The sequence below is a fragment of the Strix aluco genome, chromosome 16, assembly GCF_031877795.1.
Source record: "Strix aluco isolate bStrAlu1 chromosome 16, bStrAlu1.hap1, whole genome shotgun sequence".
In the NCBI taxonomy this organism is placed as follows: Eukaryota; Metazoa; Chordata; class Aves; order Strigiformes; family Strigidae; genus Strix; species Strix aluco.
In genome coordinates, this window is record NC_133946.1 from 12152580 (window position 1) to 12170108 (window position 17529).

General features: G+C 50.2%; 1 protein-coding gene across 5 annotated transcripts; it reads right to left on the reverse strand.

Moving 5' to 3' along the window:
- Positions 1–1044: 1044 nt before the first annotated feature.
- MRPL21 (mitochondrial ribosomal protein L21) lies at positions 1045–17515 on the reverse strand. Of its 5 annotated transcripts, none has more exons than XM_074841855.1 (7): positions 17455–17515; positions 15613–15673; positions 11654–11739; positions 8470–8633; positions 6928–6980; positions 1881–1984; positions 1045–1276 (listed from the first exon to the last, which is right to left on the reverse strand). In XM_074841855.1, the coding sequence occupies exons 1-7, from the start codon at positions 17489–17491 to the stop codon at positions 1212–1214; spliced, it is 570 nt and encodes a 189-aa protein (XP_074697956.1). In that variant the 5' UTR covers positions 17492–17515; the 3' UTR covers positions 1045–1211. The 5 variants fall into 5 exon arrangements, with proteins under 5 accessions (XP_074697956.1, XP_074697960.1, XP_074697961.1 ...); XM_074841859.1 differs by lacking the exon at positions 17455–17515 and adding an exon at positions 17052–17429; XM_074841860.1 differs by lacking the exon at positions 15613–15673 and having other exon boundaries at positions 17455–17513.
- Between the last annotated feature and the right edge of the window lie 14 nt (positions 17516–17529).

Here is a 17529-nt window from a genome sequence, read left to right on the forward strand (position 1 = left end):
TGACAAGGGGAGCAGGGCCCACTCACCCCTCCTCATGGCAGCTGGAGGAAGCCACAGCTAGCCTGCTGACAGCTCTAGGAAACTCCTCCTGGTTGTAATTACAGCCCAGACACACACGCAGGCCTTGGCTGAATAAACCTGCTGAATCTGGCCTCGCACAAGCTGTGCAGCAAGTGACGATGCTCGACCTCCAGACCAAGCAGAGAGAAAATACTGAGATCTAGAGATGAAAGTACACCCAGCAGGTCAAGCACCAGGTCTGTGTAACAGGCGGGAAATCACTCTGAGCCACCGGTGTCCGTTATTTTGATGGTATTGTACACACAGACAATTTATTGCTATGCAATGGACTCTTTGGCTCACCTTTAAGAGGTTTCTCAGCTGCAGCTCTTGTTGCTAACCTTTATGATGGATTTTCACCACTTCACACAACCTGGGATCCTGCAGTCCTCTTGTTTCACCGCTCTCTCCAGTCCCATGTTTGCTGTGGGCTCCACTGTACCCCAGGCTATTCCCTGAAGCCACACAACACCAGGAATTATATGAGCAGAGCAGCAGGGCTTTTGTCAGAAGAGGTGGGCGGCAAAATTACACTTAGCACTTTTAAAAAACACCTCGCCTATCACCAGCGAGGCAAGCACAGTCTGCGGGGAGCAGGGGGGGGTTTTCCCGAGGACAGAGCAGCTCACCCAGCTGGGCTGCTGCCCCGCCAGCGCCCAGGGCACACACAGCCCCGGCGCAGGGGACCCCTGCAAAGACACAAGGAACTAAGGATGGCAACAGGCTCTTTAAATTGACTCATACACCTAGATCCTGCCTTCGGGCTCGGAGCCCCATCTCTGGGGCTGGAGAGGCAGATGGCCCTTTTCTCCCACAGGCAGTGAAGCCCGAGGTATTTTGCAGACACAGCTGGAAGCCTGAACTCCTGAACTACACAGATAGGTGCGCGGGCAAAGGTACTGCCACGAAACAGCTTGACAGCTAGCAACGGGTCCTGGGCTGCTTAAAACTCTTGACAAATAAACACCATCAAGGCTGAAATAATAGTTTTAAAAAAGACTTCATTTCGGTTTTTTGAAAGGAAAGTACATATAGATTTCCATTCCCAACAACAGCAAGAAATCCAGAACTTCCCAATGACAAGGCAGTTTTATTTCCATAATTGCCTAAAGCAATAATAAACCTGAGCCACACGACACCCGATCAATCACTCATGACAAACAGGGGAAAATTTCTATGGTGTTTATCCGAAGAACAGTCTGTGGGTTCGTGATGACTGAAAAAGAACGAAAAGAGAAAAAAACAAGATGAGCTGAGAGCAGAGAACTGCTGCATACCTTTTGGAGGCTCCTGCTGGCTCAGCCACCTCAGGTGAAGACATGCTGAGGCACAACGGCTGCCAGGAGGGGGGTGCAGATGCGGCCACGGACCCTTGGCACGGCACAGGCCAGGGCCCCGGGCAGAGCTCCCGTGGGACTGGGGCAGCCTGCTCAAGGTTTTAGCGTCCATTCCATAAAAAAACAGTCATGCTTTCCTCTCTGCTGTACCTGAGAAGGGGCAGAAAGCCTACCACAGGATACTGTTAGGACTTGCCAATACCTGTGATTACATATCCAGTATTTAAGGCTTGGGAAAGAGAACAAGACTGCTTTTCTCCCCAGGATACTTTTTTTCAGCAAGGCCTTTCGCAAGGCCACCTAGTGCTGGAGCAAGGACAACCCAAGCAACTGTGCTCTGGACACAGCGGGACACTGGGGTGCCAGGAGGGGCCCTGGGGATACGGTGAATGAGTCTCCCCAGCTGCTGTCCCTGTGTCACGATCCCTCCCCCTCCCAGATCCAGCAACAAACCAGCAGGGAAGGAAGCTCCTTTCATCTTACTTTTCTTCCGCTGATAGTTGTGCCTCTTCCAAAAGCGCATGTTAATTTTTGGCCACGACTCCGTCTTTTCAATCACAGTAGCCTCCACGCGGACGAGATCTTTCCTTAAAAATAAATTTTAAAAGTATTGCTTTTTAATTATCTACATTCGCCTTCTATCAGTGAGCAGGCTTCTGGGGAACAGTGACATACAGACAACACCCGCTCTGCCTTACAGAGCCCAGAGCCACCATGGGAACTAGAAAGTCACCGTGGAAGGAGGGCAACCCCTCTGGTTGTTGGCTTCACTGTGCGAGAACAAAAGCCTCGAGGTGCTGGACGTGGATCAGTCAAGTGATGTGATCGTCTGCAGGGCAGCACCTCTCTGTCATGGGAGGGATAAGATCTGAAACAGCTACGGAGCCAGTAGTAAGATGAACCTGCAGGAACTTGTAGGATTATAGTGATATAAATTCCCCTGGCACGTTCACATGATCTGATGTGTCCTACCTTGCTTACAGTACAGGGTAAACCCACCCGTGGCCCCTCTGGTCAACACAGAATTCCTTCCTCCTTCTATAAAGCATCACAGACAGCTGGAGGAAAGTCTTCTCACCTTGCTCACCTGAATAAGTCCTGGCAAAGGCTCAGTGAAAGAGATCTGGCCCACTGTTTCTGGCAGGAAGCACAGCTAATTGGCTGCTGGAGCCAATCACTTCTCCTCCCACGTGCCTCTCTTCTGCCTCCCACTATTGGTCTGTCCTGCTTGTTTACCCAAAATTGAAAGAGAAGCTGGGGACTCACTGAGGATTCCACGTACTGTTCCCTGCCCCACAGCTGGGGGAGTTTAGGCTGAGCAGTGAGACCGCTCAACAACTCAAAATATTTCTAAAGCTCATTTCTACACATGGAAATTCTCAGCAAGTAAACATCCTCCTCCCTGAGGATGGAGATGAAGAGAAGAATATGTCCCGTACTTCCTTCACAGGTGAGTAAAATCACAGAGCAATCCATCCCCCCACACCACCTTACCAACAGACACAGACACACCTCTGCCCACCCGGGGCTTCTGCAGAGCTCCAAGAGAAGAAGTCCTGCTGAAGTTAGGAAAAGAGCGCTGGGATTTCCAGCTGCCATCTGAAAAACGCCAGAGCTGGAGAACAAGGTGGTCTGAAGGACACGCTGGGGGACCAGCTACCTGTCTGCACAACAGCTGCTCTCTGGGAAGACAAGCACCTCCAGACAAGAGCCAGACTAAAGCTTTGGAAAGAGTGGTTTTAATCAACAGCTACAATGGAGGAGGAAGAGATGCTCTTCCATGCAGCATCACTGCAGAATACCATTAAAAACTCATTAGCATGCTCCCTTCGCCACCGGAAGACATTTAAAGAACATTTTCCTGACAAACGACTCTGTCTGCACTTAGCGGGGGCAGAGGAGGGAAGCCCATCCAGCCCAACTGTTCCAGCAAGGTCACCAGGAGGCCAAAGGCGTCAAGACATTTGCCATCCCTCTGAACATCTACCCTCTGGGGTGTAATATATGTCAGAGACTGAATCCTTGAGGGAGGAGGGACAGCCAGCCAGAGGAGAACACTGATACATCTGCATTTAGTAACTAGCCCAGAAGAAAACAGACATAAATTAATCTAGATTTTAGGAGACCACTGGGTGACCCTGACACCCTAGCGATGGGGCCCAACAGCAGCACTGAGATACGCAGCAGCTTTGCAACTCTAGGAAAGAAACCAGGGAGCGACCTGCGCTGCAGGGCTGGCCACCTTCTACCACTGCAATTAGGGAGCTACTCCTTCTGCGTCTGCTTCCTGCCCACTGAGGGCAAAGGCAAAGCTAAACTCCCCCTGACTTCTCACAGGCTTGGACCATAAAAGCACGTAAGAAACTCCCTCACGATCATCACATGGGAAACCTGGAAAGTGGCCAGGCCAGATAAAGTGACCCGGTCACTGAAATCTGTGCGGCTCTCCGGAGAGCCAGGGTTTGCAGTAGCACGGCCGAGCTACCCCCGACACAGCTCTCGCCACAGGACCTCCCTGGCTGTCTTCAGCCTTGGGCAGCATCCAGCCAAAGGGAGAAACACGGCCACAGATCTGTAGATAAGTGTCCCCCTACATTGCTCGCAGACTCAAACCACCAGAGCTGTCAAGCAGATCTTTAAGGGTATTGTTGAGACAGTTGAGTATCCATGCGTGGCTCCACTCTGCCAGTCAAAGTTCAAGGCCAAAGGGCCCCAGTGAGTCCTCCTCTGTTGGACAAAGCACCAGGACCTGCTGGTGGCAAGGCTGAAGCACAGCAGGAACCAACTTCCTGGTGATATGCATATGAACAGAAAAGCTCTCAGCGAATTAGAGCCCAAGGAAAAAAAAAAAGTCTTTATCAGATGTTTTGGGTATGACTGGAATGTCCATAAAAATAAAAAGGGGGTCACACATTTCCCAGAGTCTGACACAGACTGTCAGGCCTGCTGCTTTCAGCAGCAAAGTATTTCATGACAAAGCACATCTATCAGATTTTTGCAGGAGGCAAGAAAAATTCACACTGAAATCTCATAGATCTATGTTGGGCTGAAAGCTACTGTCATTAAGCAGCAAAAAAGATCCAGGCAACACCCAACCCCAATGGATCATAACTCTCAGAGGTAATAACTCCAAGTGACAAGCTCGCTTGCTCCCTGCAGAAGGTAACTGAACCCCAGCCTGGCTGTCTGGGAAAAGAACAGATCCAAGGCGCTTTGTCATTTCCACTGAAGGCACCGAAAGAAAGGGCAGGTAGCAGGAGAAAGAGCAAGGCTCATCTAGAGGAGAAAATTCCTATCAGCAGTCCTTTGTCGAGAAATCAGCTAAACTTTCTCACTGAGGCACCGTTCATTTCCCTCACATCTAAAACAGCCGAGGGCACTCAACCGATGGCCTGAAACGCAAACCTGCCCAAGGGTACACTCCCTTCTAGCACAGCTTTAACAGGGCACAACAATGTCTGTGTCCTGCCCGACACCCTTGTGCCAGTTGCCCAGACAGCGAGTTACTTCCCAGCAGATTCCAGAGCAGAAGCCAGCTAGAAGGTCCCAGAATAGCCTCTGCCACGCAGATATGTTTTGTTGCACTGTTGTTTTTTAAGGCTTTAGAGGAGTGTCATCTTGGGAGGTATCTGGCTGCTACAGAAAATTAAAACATGACCATCTGTCCAAAACAGGACAAGTTCCTACCCGCCTCCAACTCTGAACAGGGAGTGCAGCTGTAAGGAACTGTCTTACGCAGACACTGGTGCAAGCATTCACTGATGTGTTTATTTTTAAAACAACAGAAAAACAAAACCGCCTTTGTTCGCATCCAACCTCTTATCTCCGCTCCAAAATGTTTGTGGTTTGGGCACAACTGGGAGAAATTGAGAGAACTGCAGGCCACGCTGCTTGTGACACGCTGGGCTCTGCTTTCGTCTCCCCAGCCCGTCCTGGGGAGCTGCGGACTCGGGAGGCTTCCCCACAGCTGGAGGGAGGATGGCACCTCCCCAGCAGCCTTTCATTCTGCCTGGTCAGCCTCCTCCTCCTCCCACTGATCTTCCTCTGCCAAAGTTATTGGAGTTCAGACGCGCAGGTTTGCTCTGCTTCAAGCAACTGACAGCGCTTTCCACACACTTAGAGCACCTGAAGGAACCAAAGAGCTGTTTTTCTTCCCGCCCCAGAGCTTCTGGGACTTGGGCCACATGCCAAGTCCAGCACACAAACAGAGAGTTGCAAAGAACCAGCCCAGGGCCACTAGTCAAGAGCCAGGCGAAGGACGGGGCTCCTGAGCTGCCTGCAGTGGCACATCCCTGTCTGCAGAACCGGGGCTCTTGGCTGCATTTCCGCAAGATGACATTTCTAGTCCTAATAATGAGATTTCCCTTCCTAAAAATCCTCCACAAGTGCAATATCTGGCGGTAATTCAAAGACTCCTGACGATGTGCTATCCCAGATCTATCTGCAGTCCTGTTAAAAGGACTGGCAGCCCCCAAAATCCTGTCTAGCCCAGGGAGCCTGGGCAGTTGCCACCAGTGTGACTGAAGCTACGTTATCAGCTGTACAAACACGTCACCAGTAACTCATCAGTACCAGCAGCCTCTGGTACCACAGAGAGCACTCAGAAGTGAAATCAATCTGAAACCACGTGTTATTTCTAACCCTGAACCTACAAGCCACCAAGAAATAATTCTCAGAGGCACAAGTTCCTCCTTATCTGACCACCCTCTGCCAGAGTCGCTGCGGTTCAAGCTAAGACCCAGGCACATGGTTTAGCCTGCAGCCAGACCGCAGCCCATGCTTCCAGATACTCTGAGCACCTGCAACCCACCTTATCTTGACTTGTGTTTTACCACTAAAACCTCTTGTCCTGGTGAAAACAACAGCTCCTGACTGCTGCTGGGTTGCACTAAGAGCTGAGCAATAACACCTGGGCCACACACCACTTCCTTTTGATAAAGCAAAGGCTGAAAAAGCAGCTGTTCTCTAGCAAGTCCTACAGCACTGGGATGGGGACGGTGCCAAGGAGGTAAACTCCTTCTCCCCAGTTCTGTGGCTGCTGGACTATGTGACCAGGAGGAAGGGAAAATCAGGAACTCTGAAATTAAGATTAAGGCCTGCTGGGTTAACACAAGGGCAAAAGGAAATGGGTTAAAAAAAAAAACCAAGTCACATTAGGGGATGGGAAAGGATTTCTGGGTTACTCCAAGAAGACTACCACTGAAATTAGGGTAAGGGAGTAAAGATGTTGAAGAGCAAGATTTACTGCTCATTTGTGCAAAGCTCATACCACGCAAAAAAGATCCAATGCAACAGAGGTGAATATCCCGCCGTTACCCCAGAAATGGGCACTGCTGCTCTATCCTGGCACTGCGGCGATGGTCAGAGTCAGCAGAGCCATCAGCTGGTTTTATTGGCGGCTCTTTCAAAAGCCACAGGGCTGGGAAAAAAGCTACTGCTGATAAATCCAGGTTTCCCTTCAGTTTCAGGGACTGTCGGAGACCTGAAGCTACAATTAAGTACAAAAATTGTCTTGTGTGAGGCATCTTACCCCAGGAGCGGCCTTCCAATAAGTGTGAAGTCATCAGCACCAACCAGCAAAACCTATGGAAAAATAAATCAAGGCATTTATCACTGGTTCATTGTCCCAGCAGAAGTGTAAGCAGATTCTTCCAGATTCTACAGTCATCATAAAGGAGTCAAACTGCTTAAAAATAGACCTTTACCCATTTCAAACCTGACATTGTTACTAGAGAGGGATGGTGGGGAAAGGCAGCTATCATGCAAGAAACAGGTTCATTAAACAGTCTTCCAAGAGAGCTTATCCTACTAAAATTCGCTTTAGAAGTATCTTCCACGTTGATCAGAACACACTGAACCTTTCTGTTCTGGCTCACCAGTAGCTGTAAAAGATATGAAAAGCAATACAGGGAAGGAGAATAACATGCCTTGTGTGGGATCTGAACGAATGGCAGCTCATAAAATCACTGGATTTTTATAGCAGCTGCTACATATCCCGGCAGAGAAACACTTTCCTCCACGGAGATGGGCAATAAGGAAATGAACATCTGGGGGGATTCTCCACCCCAGGGACTCGTCCTTCTGTTTTGGGGCACTCTGACCACCTGCCTGTCTAAAGGACCAGCAGGGTAGCAGGGGATGTGTGAGAAGAGGCGGCGTTCCTTGCAGACCTCCTCCCTCCCCACGCTGATCATTCGGCAGCAGCTAGAAGCAACAAAGGTCACAAGCTGTTCTGACTTTTGTTTCAGACACATGCTTGCCAGTAAAATCCCCAAAGGGTTATGGTGGTTAGGCAAGTTTTTCACCTTCTTCACTCCCATCTAGACCTTTGCATTCCTAGCTGGCTACTCCACGCAGTCACTCCACTCCGTTGCGTACAAGGACGCAGGAGCCAGCTGAAGGCACGTCTGAAAATCTGCTTCAAAACTGGACTTCAGAGCAGTGGCTGAGTAGAAAAACTGCCCGGCTCTCCTCAACTGCTTGCTTGGCTCTAACAACCAACATTAAGCCAACAGAATCCCACTTCATAATCTTTCGTTTCAGATTCGGATTAGTAAGCCTCTACAAGTCCCTGCTAGTTAACCAGGGCTAAGGCTATTGAATTGCATCTTGGCAATTCTCCCCTCCATGCACCATCCCTCTCCCTCCACCCAACACACTCAGCCTCAGTGCGATAAGGATCTCGCAAAGCACCGAGCAGGGACAGTCCCCCTGGGAGTACTGCAAGTATTTTGGGTGTGCGAGTCTCAAGGTAAACACAGTCTTTAGTTGCCGTCTCTAGAAACAACAACTATAATTCTCTTTTTTTGGATGAAGTTAGTACAACAAACATTTGTCTCCCAACAGTCTGGCACGACTCATTCCAACCCTGTTCAACAGAATCACACTAATAATATCACTAACAGAGTAACTGAAATGGGAACAAAACTAAGGCAAAGCAAACAGCTGGAGTGAGAACGGGGAATCCAACAGGAGCTCTTCCGGATGTGTTTTTAAAAACTAGTTATGGGTTTTGCCTCAAGGAACATTCACAGGCAATTTCTCTGGCCCCACACGCAGCATGGTACGTCACCTTTTCCATCCGGATTCGGTCTCCACATTCAGCCTCCAGTACGTTGTCCATCATAATCAAGTCTTCACTGGTTATTTTCCACTGCTTGCTGGCGAAGTGGACCACAGCAAAGAGCCGTCCGTACTGCCCCGTCGCGATCATCTCGTTCACCTTTTGTACCACCTCTGTGGGCAAAGAGCAGGGCAGGAATCAGGGCAGAAAACCCAGCAAGGTATGAAGAGCTGCTCAGAACTCCTTCAGCCACACTGCTCTCCCACCAACACTCTCATCTTCCGGGAATCTTTAAGCAAGGACCAACAGCAATGATGTTTCCTAGAACGTGTGAGCCTCCCTTTTGTGAACTTAATGACCTATTTGTGTTTTAGTTGCTGGCAAACCCATGCATATGTAAGCACCTAATACATATACTGTGCAGCTAATCTATGACCTGACTTCTCAGCCTATTTCTTAAGCATCCTACAAGGCTCTGTATTCAGATGTAAAAGGCTCCAGACAAGAGCACTTATCCACACATCCAACGTTTGGAGGGGAGCTCCCCTCAATGTCCAAGTCACACGCAGAAGGCCCAGGACTGTGTTAGGCACGCAGGAACATCAGGGAGAGTTTGGCAACGAACACAGGAAAAAGGTCTCCAGCCTACTAACAAATCCTGGCCTGAGAACCTGTACCCACAGCAAAGCCAAGAGAGACCTTCCCCTCACTCCCTCCCAGAACATCCCTTCCCCCAGGCACACACCTGCCGAGCAGGTGCCAGGAGCAGCGCACATCCCAGAGATGAGCTCCTGCACATGAACAAACTCCATTTTCTGTGATCAGCTTCCTGAGCAGCTAAGCCAAACACAATTTTTATGGGAACACCAAAAGGTGTTGCTTAATGAGTGTCATTCCACCGCCAAATAGTAGCTTTCCACCCCCTCGAGCTGGTCAGAAAAGGAGTAACTTTTCTGTAACTGGAAAAATAGATTTTCTTCATTGTCCTCAGAAGTGGCTGAATCATTTTTTCTTGGAATGTAAACCAAACAAGAAACATTTGGGAGAGACAGGAATTTATCAGCCAGTCAAACCAACCCCAGCCCTTACAGGAACACTCTGAAAGTGTCCAAGTTTCAACCCAGCAGATGCAAACTATTAAAGGTAGAGGTGAGAACAGAAATTATTTGCAAGGCAGTAATGGGTGCAGTTCCTACTACAATGAAGAGTTTAGCTTCTGTGTTGCTGGAACTGCTGTCCCAGAAAAATCTACTGTGTGCTCTTCCCTGATTCACAGTGTCCCACTACAGAAAGTGCAGAGAATACAAACCCCTTCCCTTTGTTACACCCTCAACTACACAACAGGTACAATAAATTTTTCCAGCTCTACACTGCTGCTCTAGGTGTATCAGTAGTCCTGTGGTCAACATTTCAAACCCAAAATTTCAAAATGCTGGCCTACAATTTTCTCTTAGCAAAACCCACGCAGAGTCATGCTCTAACCAGGGTTATTTCCTTGTCAGATTTCAGCTTTCTACCCACGGCACTTTCTCATCTTTTTGTAACCAAAAAAGGTACATTTTCTTCACTGTACTTGGGCTCTGAGGTTGTCGATAACTCTTCCAAACACCTCTGGTGACAGGAAACATCAAGTGATGTCACCATCTGATCGCTACTACGGCTCCAATCTCCGCACCCCTGGAGCGACCCCTCCGAAAAGATCCGTGGCTGTTTCCACAGCCAGCGGGAGACTAGAAGGCGGAATTCAAATGCTCTTGCTGTTGTTTGCATTGGATGAGCACAGCCAGAAGATAATGAGGCAACCTCATCAACAGTAGGAGGTTACAAGGCACGGAAATGGCAGCGGCCCCAAGGATCCCATGTGAATCAGTCGGGGGAACGTGGGACCCTGCTCCCCACGGGGCTTCAGCAAATCAAACCCAGCAGTTTATGGTTCACTCGGGGGTCAAACCACGCGCAGGGACAGAGTGCTCCTCTGTCAGTTGAGCAATCCCAGGAGCGCAAAGGAGATAAAAAGCAGAAATAGAAACAGCCAGAGAGGAGACCTGGAGCAGAAGGCTCTCTCCAAAGCACATCACTCGCCCAGTTATTAACACAGATGACAGGACACTATCTGCTAAAGGCAGACACAACGCAGCTTTTCTCCTCTCACTCCCTCCTTGGAAAAGAGCTCCTCTCCTTTACCCCCCGGCTCTCACAGCTAACACAGAGAAGTCGGGCGCCTTTCAGAGACATCCCAGAGGTTAACGCAACGAGACAGGCTGCCTGTTAACAACCTCAGGAGCTCGCTGCCTGCACGAAGCACACGCTGCTAATTGCTGCCACCACCATAAAAGCAATTCACCTGCCAGGGCTCGTTACTGCCAGTGCTGAGAACCACCCCCCAGGCTGGCTTCCCCAGCGCCAGCCCCAGCAGGGTCTGGGCGATAGCAGCCTGGGCAGCGCGAGGCCAGACACACGCACCTTCTCTGTGTTTGATTTTCACACCCCAGCTGCCAGGGGAACCTCTGCCTGGCTACAGGCAGAAGGCTGACGTGTCCTGGGAAGGCTCAGCACTGAGGACGGCTGCTGGAGCACTACGGGCACAACCTGAGGCGTGGGGCTGACCACTGTACGGTCCACGGGCTCCCTTCGGGAGGGCCACTGTCTGCGCCCAGCAGGCCTGACGAGATGCGGGGACAAGAACGTCTTCACTAACACCATGTCACTTCCCAGCTGCTCGCTGCCTTCTGTCACACCTCTGCAGCTCTGCTGTGTGCCCACCATCCAACTGCTTTGCTGGCTCTTGTGTTCTGTTTGATGCACCAAAATACACCAGCTCCCTGACGTGCCCACCATCCAACTGCTTATGTTGGCTTTAGCTTTTTGATTTATCCATTAAAAGAAAAATAATTGTTTTCTCCTGTCCGAAAGGCTTGTTTCATGCTTTAGAAAGCAACACACCCCATCAGGTAAGACTCCTCTGGGAGTGTTACAAGCTGTCATAAATGAAGGAGACCTCATATTCCACCCAAATCTCCAACAGCAGCAGCTGGAGCACAAATCCAGTGACACTAACACACGCCAGAAATAAGACAAAAATCTCAAAGAACAAAAACTGCTCCAGTCATTGAAGACACTTATGGATGCTCAGTCAGGCCACCAGTGACAACACTGGAGTGCTCCTCTCCACTTGGAGACTGGAGAACTTTACCTGCATGATACTTCGCTTCTTCTACGGGATCTGGAAGTTTCACTTCAGGCCATGGGGGTGAAGTCAGAGATGTTTTGGCAACAAGTCTGTGAACGACAAGGTGAGATTCACTTGTAGCAACAGATATTGTCAAGAGATGTGAAACATGAAGAGAGGATAAAAGGTAGAAGAAGCTGGAGGTGGAGTAGAAAGGAGTTCTCCACTGGGGAGCAGAAGCTGTACAGGAGACTTAACGATTTGTCAGTTTGAAAGACTCAACCCAAAGCCCACTTGGGCCAGAAGGCAATTTCCCACAGACCATGTTTCTCCTTGTAGAGGCTCATGAGCAAGGAGAGGTTTTCTATTCCAGTCTCAAGTGTTAGGGATAGAGGGTGGCAGGCAGGGCAAAGCCATGTTACCTCCCTAGGCCTTAACCCAAGGGAGGACACTGGCCATGACAAAGTCCCCAGACCCTCCTCCCAATGCCTGGCAAAAGCACTCCAGTAGGACAAGAAATGCTGCGGAAGTGCTGAAGCTGCAGCCCTTATCAGAAGGCTGTTCAAAAACATGCAGAAAACAACTGGTCTCATTTCTGAGTTCAACCTGCAAATGCTCCACCAAACACAGTTACTGCTCCCAGGGCTTAGCGTCGTTTAGGTCCCCCATGAATTGCAGCAAGTTTTAAGGAAAAGGGATAAACGCCTCGGTGGTTGGTTTGCTTTACTCCCACCCTATCACAAAATTCACTATGGGGAAATAGATTTTTTTTTTTTTTTTTACTGCCCACTTCAGAACGTTATTTGAAGTAGTTTGAAACAAAGGAAGAGTGTAGAAACAGACTGAAGATTAACTGAAAATCAACCCAGACTAGGTTACCACTTGTTCCTGATGTCGAGATGAGCAGCTGGATGTGCTAGTGGTGACCAAGGTCAGCAGCCACCGGTGACTTTCCACCGCCTTGTTTTTACAGACCGGAATTTTGTCACCAACTCCAATGGAAACAGACCTACCTCAAGCCTTGCTTACACCTGAGTTTTATCTAAAAGGCTCTTGTTAAGCTTTTCACAGTATAGACACAAGTTACCTCCACCACAGCTGAGAGGCTGAACACGTTAACACTCCTCAACCCCCTTCAGCAGCAAGTACAAAGCCCAGAAGTTATCTGACAGCGGGGAGCATCTGGGGAGGCAACGCGCCTTTGATGGGCAAGAAGGGCTAACGCGCATTCAGCCAGCCTTGAGCGCTACATGCGAATGACTCACAGCCGTCCTTTTTTCCTCTATTTTTTGAAGCTCTTCTCTGTTAACTAGATGGTTTAGAGAGCCTTAAGACCACAGCTGGGTTCTTTACAGGAGTTATGAGGCTGCTCTTCTTTTGTCACTTACAGCTGCGTTCCCTGAATGGCAGTAACAACGGCTTCTCCCACCTCCGGTGCAATTCAGCATTTAACACCACAAACATTTAGCCCAGAAGCCTCTTCTGTGCCCTAACCGTGTCTGCCTCCAAGCCACACCACCACACTGGGGAGGAACCAGCAGAGGCCCCTAACAAGGCTTCCCAGCCCCATGCCTCTCGGTTCGGGCTGACCACGGAAGGCAGCAGGAGCATGCGCCGTCCCACAGCCAGCCAAGCACAAGCACCGTTCCTCACAATGACTCTGAGCACCAAGATATTTTGCTAAAAGGAGCAAATTAAATCCTTATTCTTCCTGAAAGGGTAGCTTCCACTGTCGTGATAAAGAACTGCTTTAACAACATCTCTTCCAAACACTCTGCAACTGTGCCACTGAGGCAAGAGCCTCACCGTTTCAAGACACTGTATCAGTCCCTGGAGACCTTCCTGGTGACAGGGCAGGGACCTCCTGAGCGTCATAACACGTCCCTGTAGGATAGCGAGCACCGATACCATCGCGGCAGCAACCCCAGCTCAAAGTGCACCAGCACCCACATGACCAATTCTCTGCAGAGGAGAACTTACCTGAAGCCTACTCGACTTTCTATGCTTAGATGTTGCTCCCCTACTTACTGAAAAGGGTCTGTGGCTGCCACAACACCCGACACCTTCAGTTCGGCGAATAAAGCGGCAGCTGAAGGCAAGCGGGCTACAGCAGGGATACAGAACAAATGCCTGAAAACTGCCGGGGGCGTTCCAGCGAGCAGCCAGCAACATGTTCTTATTAGCTGCCATGGGGGATTCTGTCTGCTTTTCTCAGGATTATCACTGGGGGGGATCCTCTGCCTCCAAACTGAACTATTCCCACCCACCTCAAGCCTCCCCATCAATACTGCAGGTCTTTGTGCACACGCGCTGTTGTTCTTGACAGTGGCACAGGCAGCACTAAATCATGAGAACCCTGCTTAAAACATCAGAGCTGAACAGCAATTAACACTGCTCAAATGTGCCACAGGGTGTTAATTCGAAAATGAAACACTACGTGATACTCACAGTGTGAGTTTGAGCAGAAAAAAATGCAAATGCCACTTGCTTATAATTAGCTGTTTTTCAAGATCTCTAGGACAGGGAGCAACAACAAGGAGGACCAAAGGCAGCTGTTTACATCCCTGCATAACAGGCAGTTACAAAAACTATTGATTTATTCCCAAAGAACTGGGGAGAAAAGCACCTCTCTAAGCAGGGACAGTGCTTTGCACAGGCAGTGCTTTCATCAGAACCACAGTATGTGGCCCAGAGGGCAGGGGAGGAGGCACGAGGCCCATCCTGCAGCACTCAGAGCTTCTCCTGAGAGGTGCCAAATGCCTTTACTCAGAAAGAGACACATAACCAAAGGGCACCAGGTTATAGTTCCTTATTAAGCAAGGATCTACAATACCACAGAAACAATCTTAGATTTAAGGAGGAGGGAGATTCACCCTGGATCTCGGTGAGGTGACCAGAAAGGTAGCAGTTTCTGAAATTTGAAGAGAAAGGTGCTGCTCATTAAAGGCTGTCCCCATCAGAAAGGGAAGTTCAGAATTCCCTGTGTGCGGAGATCCAGGCTTTCTGTAAATAACACAGGATGCGCCAACTGCCTAACAGAAAAAAACATCAGATGCTAGTGAAAGACGACAAAATTAACACCAGAGCAGTTGCGTTTGATCAGTTCACTCTGTAATGCCCAGCATACCTCTCAAAGGGCTTTAATTTAGCAAAAGCTCAAAGCACCTGTGAGCAAGTACATAACCGCAAGCACCACGGCTTCGTGGGTCTGCTGCGGGTTTAGCGGTAACGTCGGGCGCTGTGTCATGGAGGCAGAGATCCAAACTGTGTTCCCACACAGTCGAGAAGCAGCGGGCAGAGGCCATCCCTGCACCCTTCAGCAGCACAGAGGGAAGGAGCCAATCTTTTCCGCCCTGATGCTGCTTGCTGCTCGCAGTTCTCCATTTCTGCAGTGTCCCCTCCTGGTTAAGGCAAGCAGCAGCACCGCCTGCAGCTCTGTCTCACCGGAGATCCCAGCAGAGGAAATAAAATAAAGACACAACAAGCAGCTCTCAAAATGCTGAAACAAACGAAGCTGAAGGTTTCCTGGCAGGGTGCCCTGTGGTGCTTGGGCTGTAAATCCCGTTTTATGAAGACTGCAGCACAAGTTCAGTATTTATCAGATATCAGAGATGAACCTCGCCTGAGGAGCAGGGTACTGGCACCTGAAAAGATGGGGGGCAGCTGAAACCCCTTCTGCAGTCAAGGACTCGAGTGGTTTCTCTGCTGTCTACTACAGGCTGAATCCACACTGCAGCCCTTTTCTCATTGGATGATCTAATTACCTGTCTCTAGCTGCTTAATTTCACAAATCATCCGAAGCATCCTTCTGGCAAAGGTGACTGGAGGTAGGCAGAGAGTCCAAAACTTATTGGGAAGCAACAGACCAGCAAAGGGGTCGGACAAACCTTTCCAAAGGAAAAACCAGCTGCCCTCCCCACCTCCACCCAGGAAGGTCAGCATTTCGAGGGCAAAAAGCAAAGCAGAAACTCATCTGACATTACCCTTGCTGCAGCGATGTGCTCTGGGAACTCTGGTGCCGAACCACAGATGAAAGCAAGAAGGCTAAAAGGGAGAGAGAGGAAAAGAATTAAAAATAAGCAGCAACTGCTGGGCCTTTAGTCCCTGGTCAGGCAGCACTACAGCAAGCGTCACAGCGCTGGTCAGCTTTGAGGTACCATTTTTCTGCCTGTAAAAGCTTTGTCCGGTTTTATCATGACAGGCAAAGATGGGGCGGGGAGCAAAACAAGTCACCTGGTAAGAGAAAGGACCCATCAGTTGTGTGAGCATTGCAAGAGAGCACAAGAAAGGCCTCCCACTGCAAGCACACTTACGTCAAGTGACACTTGCAGCTAGACAACAATTACATGTGGTTACACTCAGAGCATCCTACCTCTTGGAAAACAACGCAACCACAAGGCAGAGGGGAGGAAGAGGTAGTCTGAAGTACACTATGCTGCACTCTCTTAATTCTGAGAACTCACTGGTGCTGCTAGAAGGATCCTTTCCAGCCCTCTGCACCCTCCAAAACAGGGAGGGGAGTTGTATTACACAACATTTACCAGGTGATTCTCAGCAACTTCTGCTAAGCCTGACAAAGCTTCACTCCACAGAGAGGAGGAAGACAAGGAGCATTGCCAGCCACTCACTGGCCCTGTAGCTCCCAAGCAGACACTGCGATGCCAGGTGAAACAGTGAATGGGAAGAGCAGGGCAGGTTCAGCAGATTTGGGTTTAACACTCCCGTGCCTGGCTTTTCACCACCCCAAACACGCCTCTTCCTTCTAGAGAAGGGGAGCGGAGGAGCTACGCAGCTGAACAAGTCACAGCAATGGAAGGTGGGAATTCAGCTCTTCAGAGCTATGTACACAGGCGCTAACGTTCACCAAAACAGTGAAACTGTGTTACCATTCCAGTAGGCAAATCTTCAAAGAATGAGTGGTTTACTACAACTTAAATTACACTTTGAGCATAGCTTCAGCACTTTTTGGAAAGGAGCTGGGCCCACACACACGGTTAATTAGCAAAAGGAAATGAAGGCCAAAAAAACACACACTCAGGGATTTATCCCCATGTTACCTCAGGGATAACAATCCCCTTTCTGGAACAACGTGCTTAATTAAAAGCCAGACTGTGCACAGCTGCTCTGCAGGAACATTCCCTTTTTCACCCACCATCCAAAGCGTGACTGATACAAGGGACTAGCAAGACCTCTTAAAGCCAAATGTACTTAATCACCTCACTTGCAGAAGCCACAGTTCACCAAGGTTACATTCACCTGACACAGAAACCAAACCCCTATATGAAGCCAGGACCCCCCGAGGCCCCCCAGCCTGCCCCCACCACAAACATCCTGCCAGCTTCCCAGCCCGGCGAGGAAGGGAGGAGGTTGGTGGAGTCCCTACGCCCCGCCCATCCCCTGGATTTTGCTAAAAGGTTCATACCAGGCTAAAAAAAAGTGTATAAAGTCGATTCTCCTATTTGTTAACGTTTCTTCCTCCCTCGCCCCGAACCTTTCCGGCTGCTCCGAGGCCGATGTTGGTGAAGTCCCGGCTCTCTCCTCTCGCGCCCCTTTCACCTCCGCAGCTTGCCCGCACCGGGAGAGCTCCGGGGCTCACCGGCGGCCACAAGCCGGTCGGGGGCGGGAGCACCTGCCCTGCGAGGGGAGGCCGCGGGGGCTCGCTGGGCCCGCGGAGGGGCCGAACCCCCGGCCCAGCCCCCCCGGGGAGGCCGAGGAGGGGCCAGGCCGCGTCGTTCAAACCGCCGGCGGCGGAGACCCCGCTCCGCCGCCCCCCTCCTTCCCTCCCCCGGCCGGAGCGGAGCTCGGAGCGTCTCGTCCCTCCTCACCTGCCGCCCGCCGCCGGGCCGCTACCGCCGCCGCCATCGCGGTGACCCCCGCCCCGGAAGCGGAAGTGCCCCTCG

Excerpts from the sequence above, each read along its gene's own strand:
- MRPL21 (XM_074841855.1), bottom strand. The coding sequence starts at position 17,491 with ATGGCGGCGGCGGTAGCGGCCCGGCGGCGGGCGGCAG. Across the intron at positions 15,674-17,454 it reads GGCCCGGCGGCGGGCGGCAG|CCTTCTTGCTTTCATCTGTG; the intron begins GTGAGGAGGGAC and ends TCTCCCTTTTAG. Across the intron at positions 1,277-1,880 it reads CAACTATCAGCGGAAGAAAA|TCATCACGAACCCACAGACT; the intron begins GTAAGATGAAAG and ends GTTCTTTTTCAG.